At 43.1% G+C, this 10,162-nt stretch overlaps 1 protein-coding gene across 1 annotated transcript in view; it reads right to left on the bottom strand.

The window, feature by feature from the left end:
- PTPRN2 (protein tyrosine phosphatase receptor type N2) overlaps positions 1-10,162 on the bottom strand; it is a 628,995-nt gene that overhangs the window by 425,455 nt on the left and 193,378 nt on the right. Inside the window, exons 7-8 of the mRNA XM_082192202.1 lie at positions 2,435-2,680; positions 1-41 (exon numbers count right to left, since the gene is read on the bottom strand). Coding sequence (XP_082048328.1) covers positions 1-41; positions 2,435-2,680 — 287 coding nt within the window. The remainder of the gene's footprint in view (positions 42-2,434; positions 2,681-10,162) is intronic.

Here is a 10,162-nt window from a genome sequence, read left to right as displayed (position 1 = left end):
CTCATTTTTAGTCCTGGCATCTTCATTCTGTGCCCCTTCATCTGTGGGAACATTGAACAAGCATGTGTTGTGGGACATTATAGAACATTATGTGTGTAATGCAGACACTGCTGTACTGGCTTTGCTTTTCTATAGATTGTGGTGTTATTTACTGTACATTAAACATTAAGATGTTGCCGCTGAAAGGCGAAAGTAAAAGCATAGATCAGGTTTGTCACTTTGACTCCATTTGGACAGCTTGCTAATGGAAGATCAATGGAGGCAGTACTGTAAGAGTGCATTATATTAATTAGTTCAATAGTATGGCGACGAATTTACCTCTGTTTACCAGTGCCTTAAAAAAAATCAATACCATGCTTTCTGCTAGCATAGAAATAATGGCTAGAATAATAAATGCAGAAAGGCAACAGATTTACGTTTCAGGCACTTTTCATGGAAAAATGGATTTCATGTGCTCATCTAATCCTTTATTTTAATAAAGTAGGCACTTCAAAATAATGGTTTCTCGGTTATTGTGACTACTCAGAGGTAAATACGGGATACCAAATTGCCTGTTTTAGGATAGGAACAGGAAGCCTTTGTGAAGCTTATAAGCATGAAAAACAGTTTTTTTGTGCATCTTTCACATGAGTCACAAAATGACCTAACAATGGACCTGTTCACATCTCATTTTTATCCGCAGCAATAAACTCAGACACTTTTAAATGATCCACATGTAAATCAATGTGCTGTTTACATGTTTCCTGTCACATGCATCTGCATGCACCTATTTGATCAATGAACACGAGGGGCTGTAAGGCTGTAAGAGGACTAATTACCTGTGTGAGAGTGGGACGAGGAAACTGAATTTGGGAACACACAGGCCAATCTTACTGGATGGTACATGTTTTTTTTTATCAGGCCTCAAAACTATGAGTTCTCCAAAACAAATCAGTACCATGTCTGCCCTACTTTTCCTGAATGGGTCATAGAATCATAGAACCGTAGAGTTGGATGGTACCATGAGGGTAATTTAGTTCAAACTCCTGCAATACATACTGGTGGCTAATTATTTTAGCAGGTCATTTACCTAAATGCAGTGCCTGGTTCATGAGCAGTACCGGATTTACATATAAGCTAAACAAGCTATAGCTTAGGGCCCCACTCTCTTGCCCCCCCCCCAAATATACTTATTCTTAATTGTATTTCATATCAACAATTACTTTGATAAAATACATATTTTGTTATGTGCAAATGGCTTTAGATACCTATTAGGTCCATAAATTACCAAATAGCATATATTCAACACAAAAAAAACAGTGACGATTTGTTGTTGACAAAGGACAGCTGGACATATAAAGGGCCCCATTACCTTCAGTAGCTTAGGGCCTCATCAAACCTAAATCCAGCTCACGAGGTGCATCTAAATTGTTTACAACAGTGCTATCAGTTAACCAAGTGAACAATTAAGCATCATGAAAATGCAGCTGTATCTTAAGGCAGCAGTGGTGGAATAAGTTAATTGCATCAGTTTGTTGCTTAGGACAAGGGTGGGCAACACACAGGACTCCAAAGCCCAGTCACCTTTTCCTACAATCAGCCATCAGCTGGGTGTCCAGGAAGAGTGTACTGTTCCCACACTGCTAATAGCAACAGTAATATCGTGTAAATATGAAACACTGGGGAGCAGGCTTTAACCTACCCCCCACAGTACTCCCAATCCAAGGAGGTTCACGGCCCCTATGTTGATAATAGCTGCATAGAGACAGCAGTTTGCAATTTTAATGGGGAGGTAGATGTGTGGGAATTACATTCCCTAAACAGGTATCTCCTCCTTTAAATCATGGAGCAACCTGCACTCACCTAATTGCCCACAGCAAGTTGGGATTGCGTGAACAGCACCCATCCCACCCTCTGAACACAATATAATCATGGCAGGAGGAAAGGGAAGCTACATGAACGGCCCTACTATTGGGCAAAGTGGCATAATCTCCTCAGGGAACAGATGCTGTGGGGCAGCAGTGGAACCCCCCTGCATGTTCCTCCTAAGCCCCTGCCCCCTGGGACCGGTCTCATCTGTTGGAGGACAGAATTGTGGGTTACACAACCTGTCCCTGTCCCCTAAACTAGCTTGCTGTGGTGTTGGCTGCTGTCCTGTCACTAGTGCTGAAGTAAGATTCGGCAGCCAGGCTGTTTGACTTCAGTATGTGGAATGTGCCAGGGAGGAGCCATCTTGTCCTTCACTTCAGGCAGCAAAATATCTTGGTCTGGGAAGCTGACGGTAAGGCAATGATAAATGGAGGGGAGCTAGCAAGCAGCAGGGAGAATAGGGCAGTGAGCCGGCAGTGGGACAGGTGAGCAGGTAAGTTCCTCCTCTTTGCATCTTTGTGCAAGGCTGTCTTAAGACTGAATTCCTTTAGAGAGGAAAGGAAAGCTGCCATGGCGGATAAAGTACCTTGTAAAGGGTAACCGGCGCTCATTAATCCCATCTCATAATCATCTTTTCCTTCGGCATCCACTCTCTTCTCTTCTGCCTCTCCTCCAACCTTCCCAGCGGCATTCTTCTTTTCTTCATTTGCATCAACAGCTTGAATGGCATCAGCAATGATATCTGCCATCTCGTCCAGCTCTAGCGGGCTCAACTTATCTACATCCACATGATGTTTCTTCAGGTCCCTCAGAACATCCTGAATAAATATTTCTTGGGAAAGGAGGGAGGGAGGGAAGAGAAACTTGATTACTTATGAAAAGTCTGGTGGTATGTGCAAGGAAAAGAGAAACAAAGCATTGTAGTCTCTGCTCCAGTCCTCAGTAGGAGCTATTTAATTATCTATGAAGTCTCGACTACATTATTCTGTGCTAATCTGTATTCATAAATATAGCCTTGGTAATGTTTTTTTCTCTCTCTCCTCTTATTCAAATGTGTTTATTGAATAGTTTCAATGTTACTAATTCATGGGATTATCTTCTTATATGAATCAGTAATTAGATCACTTTTCTCACTGGACATGCCTTGCCCTACTGAAACAATTGATTTGGGATAAATTAGTGGCGAAACTTTTCCCAGACCAATATGGCTTATCCAGGAAGACCTGTATCTCGAGGACAAAAAAAGTATTTATTTTATCACATTAGTGGTCTCTCCCTCCCCTCCCCATTACAAACCCTATATCAAGACTTCCTAACAAAATCAACTTATGCTGTACTAAAGCTGCTTAACTATAGAAATAAATTATGATTACACTCAGTCAACCATAATGTAGTTTTTGCAGAGTAAAAATAGAGGGCACATCAATATAATTACATATAAGAAACATGCAGTCTGCTGAAAAAAATAAAAGGACCAAAGCTATTTTTCTACTAGGTGTCCCCAAAAGAAGCAGAGACTGTAAATAAATCACCACCACTGAATTATGAAGCAGCAATATCAATTTGACTTACCCAGTCATGTAAAGGGCTTAACTGGAGGGTGGGGGAGGCAATGGGGAGATCTCAAGAGTTTCGTGGCCCATCCCTGTGAAGTCTATCCAGTACTGGCCATGAAACAGAGAGCTCTCATTGGAATCTTATCATTCTACCCGACACAAATTCCCAGGTGGAGCTTCCCACAGTCTCCAAACAGGACAGGTGGTTCAAATATCTACAATGAACCAATCCAAATGCAAGGTGCACCAGCCAACAAAATTGCCTTAAAAGTCTCCACTCAGAAGTTCCCAACTTGAAGAGACAAGGAGCATCACAAGGAGCAGCTCAGAGGAGATTGCCATGTTTTAAAACTGTCATGGACTGGCTGGATGTGGAGGAGTGTGGGAGGCACCAGCCAAGGAACCCCCAGGGGAAGAAGGCTCAGAGCCAGGGGATTGGTGGTGGGACAACGATGAGTTATCAGAGGGGGAAGGAGCAGACAGGGAGGAGAAGGTGACAGAAGCAGAAGAGGTAACAGGGTTTAGTGAACAGGAAGAAGCTGCAGCAGAGCACAGTTCAGACTCTGGGCAGAATCCAGGGAGTCTCGCTCTCCTGCTGTGACCAGCTCCCCTCCCTTCTGGTCTCCTAGAACACACAGAGAAATGAAACAGGAAGCGTAGAGGGTTGTTGTGCACAAACGAAGCCTGAGACTGCATGGGAAAGACCCTGGAAAGGAGGAGTCCTACTGCAACTGCTTCATCATGGTAAGACCTCCTGGAAACCACTAGGCTGAGTTGTAGTTTGTTTCCCTGAATAAAGAGTTAACTTCACCGACCTCGGGTGCATTATTGCTTTGTTGGCGACCTACGCCTGACTCCCAGCCCTGACAAAACTTCCTATAATTTCAGTTTAAGCCCTACAGTTTTCAGCCACCAACATGCTTGCCCCGATTATATTTGGAGCCATATTGCTGCTGCCAACAGAATTCGCACTTACAGATATTCCAGGTGCTGCTCACTGTGGTACTTGCTGAACAACCATTCAGAATTAACCGAGCTACTCACTACCAGATAGCCAACTGCTTGGTGGGGCTGACCTGTCTTGTATATGCCTGCCTGGAAAGGACAGTTATTTTTTGTTGCTGAAATATAATTTAATATCTAATGATATATCCATGCTAATTTACATTTATAATAATAATTTATATTTTTATGACCTAATCTTCATCAATATCAGGAAATAAATATGCCATTGGCTTGTCTTTTAACACAAGCACGCTGATCTCATTTGTTTATGCTACAATACAAAATGTAAATAAATGTTTTCTGAACTATATTGGATCTTCTGTCTGTTCAAATGAGAGTTCTAGCTGTGTTTTGTTCTGATGTATGTCAGATGTGGACAGAGTAAAGGAAATGAGTTTATCAATGACCCCCAAAGAACATAAATGGAAGATGACATCTGAGGCAAGATGAGAAAAAGCAGAGATTTCTACAAAGAAAACCAAACAACAGACTTCTAAATGTGTTATTAACAGATGTTTTCAAAGGAGAGAATATTAAAAGATATTGGAAATGAAAAATACATAAAGTAAACAAAAGTAAGTGGAGGAATCTGAAAAGAGATAGCCAACAGTGCCAAAATATAGGTAATAGACTGAGAACATTTTTGCCCAGTCCAGAATGAAAAGCAACCCATTGTTTCTTGTTACGTAAATAAGTCTGCATGAGCTTGGGGTGGTCACTAACTCCCCTCATCTCCTCTTTTGTGAAATGAGAAGACCGCACACAAATTATTTTAAAAAGCATATCCACTTCCACCTTTGAACTTTAAAAAATATATCTTTAAAATTGTTGTTTTTCATTGGTTTATTCTTTTTGTAAACCACTTGGAGGTTTCTTGGGGGGGGGGTTACAATCAAGCAGTATATAAATATTAAAAAAGGTAAAGGGACCCCTGACCATTAGGTCCAGTCGTGGCCGACTCTGGGGTTGCAGCGCTCATCTCGCTTTATTGGCCGAGGGAGCCGGCGTATAGCTTCCAGGTCATGTGGCCAGCATGACTAAGCCGCTTCTGGCAAACCAGAGCAGCGCACGGAAACGCCGTTTACCTTCCCGCCAGAGCGGTACCTATTTATCTACTTGCACTTTCGGCGGCTTAGTCATGCTGGCCACATGACCTGGAAAAACTGTCTGCGGACAAACATTGGTTCCCTCAGCCAGTAAAGCGAGATGAGCACTGCAACCCCAGAGTCATCTGCGACTGGATTTAACTGATAGGGGTACCTTTATCTTTACCTTTTATTTTGTAATAATAATGCTACTATTTATACCTTGCCCATCTGACTGAGTTGCCCCAGCCACTCTGGGTGGCTTCCAACACATATAAAAACACAATAAAACATTAAACATTTTTAATATAAAAAAAACCTTCCCTATACAGATGGCTTGGGGATCGGATAACTCCATGCTTTCCAACATTTCTCCAATGAAAATAGGGACATCCTACCATAGCTTCCAGCATTACTCCAATTAAAATAGAGACATCCTAAGGAAAAGCAGGATATTTTGGGATCCAATTAGAAACTGGGACAGCTTCTGTAAATCTGGGACTGTCCCTGGAAAATAGGGACACGTGGAGGGTCTGAGCCTGCAGGGAAGGACTGCCTTATCTTGTAATGTATGCACAGCACCCAGAAACAATGTAGGCACTTATAAATGTTAATAATAATAATAATAATAATAATAATAATAATAATAATACTCTATTCCTGGTAGACAAACCCAGAATGAGTTGTTTATCTTTTTGTTACTTTGGGGGATTTGTGCCATATATATATATATATATATATATTTGCTTTCGTAGATTTTCACGGGTACAGGAATGCAGGTTTTGGTGTCTTCGGGTGTCTTCCCGTGTAAGAGTCGGGGTGTCTGTGCGACGTTTCGACGAGGTCTCACTCGTCATCTTCAGGCTGGTGCTTTCGGCTTCTTGTTACTGGAACAGAGCAGAGTCTGGTGTTTGAGTTCCTATAAATACTGTTGAGGGGTGTGGTGTATAGCCTCCAACGTTCTGGGCAGAGAGGAAGTTCCTAGATTAGTGTGCCTTTTATTCTTTTGTTCCTTAATTACTTGAGGGATATCTTGGGTGATTTCATGAGTGATATTCTGAATACCACTGGGTGGGTCATTAAGTGTAGATTAGTTGCTAAAGCTTTCGTGTCTTGACCTCTTGAGCTTGTGAAGAGTTTTTCTGAGAAGATGGCTGTGCTGCATTTAGTTGTGCTCTGGCTTGGCTTCGTGTATAGGGGCGAGCTGTGGTTTTGTGCCTTGTGCCAGCCAGATCTGTGTAGGGATTGCAGGGGGGTGCAGCATCCGGAGGTGCCACTATAGTTTGGCTACTGGATGGAGTCTGTAATATGTCTGTGGAGAGGGTCTGGGTTTGGGTCTGGTGTGGTTGATTGGTGACGGCGTTCTGTGTGCCTCTGGTTCTGGTGTCGGTTTTTGTGGGGAGGGCTAATTTCCAGATGTCTGGCAGGCGGGACGTGTCGTCACGCTTGTTCATGTTGTGATACAAAGATACAAACAGATAGAAGGAGCACCTATGGGATCACCCCTCTCACCGGTCATCGCAAATTTGTACATGGAACACTTTGAAACCAATGCTTTAGACAAGTCAGAACACAAACCCAAACTTTGGCTCAGATATGTTGACGACACCTTTGTAATTTGGCCACACGGGAAAGAAAAACTAGATAGCTTCCTCACACATCTCAACAGCCTACACCCCAAAATACAATTCACTATGGAAATAGAAGACAACAACCAACTCCCCTTTCTTGACGTCCTAATCTACAAAAAACCTGATGGCTCCCTAGGACACACTATCTACCGGAAAAAAACACACACCAACCGCTACTTACATGCACAATCACACCACCACCCTGCACAAATAAACTCCGTAGCCAAGACTCTCATCTCCAGAACCAAACGCCTGGCTGACAAAGACCACTTGACAACTGAGTTACAGAATCTCTCAAATGTGTTAATCGCCAATGGATACCAGAAAAACAGGGTTACAAAGCTAATCCAAAAAGAAACACCCCCCAAAAACCAAGACACAGAAGAAAACAATGGCATGGCCCTCCTTCCTTATATCAAGGGCACTACAGACAAAATCAGCAAAATCCTCCATAAACACAATATCAAAACAGCCTTCTGCACCAACCAAAAAATAGCCAATATCCTCAGAAACCCAAAAGACAAAATCCAGCTGGAAAACCAAGGGGTCTATGAAATACCCTGCAAAGTCTGCCCAGCCACGTACATTGGACAAACAAACAGACGAATAAATGCACGTATCGCAGAACACAAGAATGCCGTCAAAAAAGAAGAAAAAACTTCCTCTCTTTTCCAACACATGAAAGAAACAGGACACGAAATTAATTTTGCAGATTCCAAATTGCTCTTTAACATGGAACATCACCACAAGAGAATAATCATGGAAGCCATCGAGATAGAGAAACACCCTCACAACATGAACAAGCGTGACGACACGTCCCGCCTGCCTGACATCTGGAAATTAGCCCTCCCCACAAAAACCGACACCAGAACCAGAGGCACACAGAACGCCGTCACCAATCAACCACACCAGACCCAAACCCAGACCCTCTCCACAGACATATTACAGACTCCATCCAGTAGCCAAACTATGGTGGCACCTCCGGATGCTGCACCCCCCTGCAATCCCTACACAGATCTGGCTGGCACAAGGCACAAAACCACAGCTCGCCCCTATACACGAAGACAAGCCAGAGCACAACTAAATGCAGCACAGCCATCTTCTCAGAAAAACTCTTCACAAGCTCAAGAGGTCAAGACACGAAAGCTTTAGCAACTAATCTACACTTAATGACCCACCCAGTGGTATTCAGAATATCACTCATGAAATCACCCAAGATATCCCTCAAGTAATTAAGGAACAAAAGAAGAAAAGGCACACTAATCTAGGAACTTCCTCTCTGCCCAGAACGTTGGAGGCTATACACCACACCCCTCAACAGTATTTATAGGAACTCAAACACCAGACTCTGCTCTGTTCCAGTAACAAGAAGCCGAAAGCACCAGCCTGAAGATGACGAGTGAGACCTCGTCGAAACGTCGCACAGACACCCCGACTCTTACACGGGAAGACACCCGAAGACACCAAAACCTGCATTCCTGTACCCGTGAAAATCTACGAAAGCAAATATCTCACCTCTACGGGGAGGAAACCTTCCAGCTGACAAGAACCTACGAGAAACTAGAAATCCGAAGAGCCACCATCTTATGTGATCTCCTGTTCCTACGCAACTGCCGAGACAACAACTTAACTCCCACATGCTTCCAACTTAAATTCCACTCTAAAACCCCAGCTACCGAAAGGATCCTGAAACGAACTGAACTATCCCTAATCAGAAACGAAATACATAAGAAAAGATACCTACTAAACCAAACCAACAAAGATCTGCTCACTCTTCACCTCAAACTATGTAACAAAATCCACCCTGCACTCTGGGACAAATGCAAACAACTAGCCGTCTGGAGAGCTGAAACTGAGACCTCACATAAGACAGACAGACACACCAACAAACTCTACAAACTAGAGAAACGCCAGAAGCCCAGCCACCCTCCACAACAACCCATGAAACAAACAGTACATAACATATCAGACAGGATCCTCACCCCAACTGAAACCAAAGTACTCTCCAAAGGTTTCAACTTTGCAGTCGCCCCGAGACGCATCCCCACGGAAAACATCATATGCGGAGTCGAAGCTAGCCTGACCAAAATCGACCCAGATGAAGCCAATAAAATCAGACTTGAAGTCACCAACATCCTCTGCTCCAGCAAACCACCCAGAAGCAATTTACACAAAGAAGAACAGAAAGCACTCACCAACCTGAGGAAAGACAACAACATAATCATTCTCCCAGCAGACAAAGGCAACGCCACTGTTGTGATGAACACATCGGACTACCAAGCAAAACTATCAAATCTACTCCAAGACCCTACCTACCAACCTATAAAAACAGATCCCACCACCTATCTGGAAAAAACCACCAAATCCAAAATAAAAGCCTCTCCTATCAGTGAAGAAATCCAGCTAAGAATCATCCCCAGAGAAAAATCATCCAGATGCCCCAAACTCTACGGTCTCCCCAAGATACACAAAGAAGGAACACCACTCAGACCAATAGTCAGCTCCATAGGCTCACCTCTACAAAATCTCGCTAAATTTCTCGCTAAGCAACTTCAGCCCTATGCAGAATCCATCGCTTCACACGTTACTAACTCCTTCCAGTTCATAGAAACAATAAAGAAACAATACCTACATCCCGATGACCTACTTGTGAGCTTCGATGTTGTATCTCTCTTCACTCAAGTGCCCATTAATGAAGCCTTGACAGCCATTCAAAACAAATACAACCCCCCCAAATACATCCTGGACCTGACCAACCACTGCCTAACCAACACGTACTTCATCCACAATGGACAAAGATACAAACAGATAGAAGGAGCACCTATGGGATCACCCCTCTCACCGGTCATCGCAAATTTGTACATGGAACACTTTGAAACCAATGCTTTAGACAAGTCAGAACACAAACCCAAACTTTGGCTCAGATATGTTGACGACACCTTTGTAATTTGGCCACACGGGAAAGAAAAACTAGATAGCTTCCTCACACATCTCAACAGCCTACACCCCAAAATACAATTCACTATGGAAATAGAAG

This window comes from Podarcis vaucheri (genome assembly GCF_965113315.1).
Source record: "Podarcis vaucheri genome assembly, chromosome: 12".
Lineage (NCBI taxonomy): Eukaryota > Metazoa > Chordata > Lepidosauria > Squamata > Lacertidae > Podarcis > Podarcis vaucheri.
Note: the sequence above shows the minus strand (reverse complement) of the source record. Positions and strands in the feature narration are given on the sequence as shown.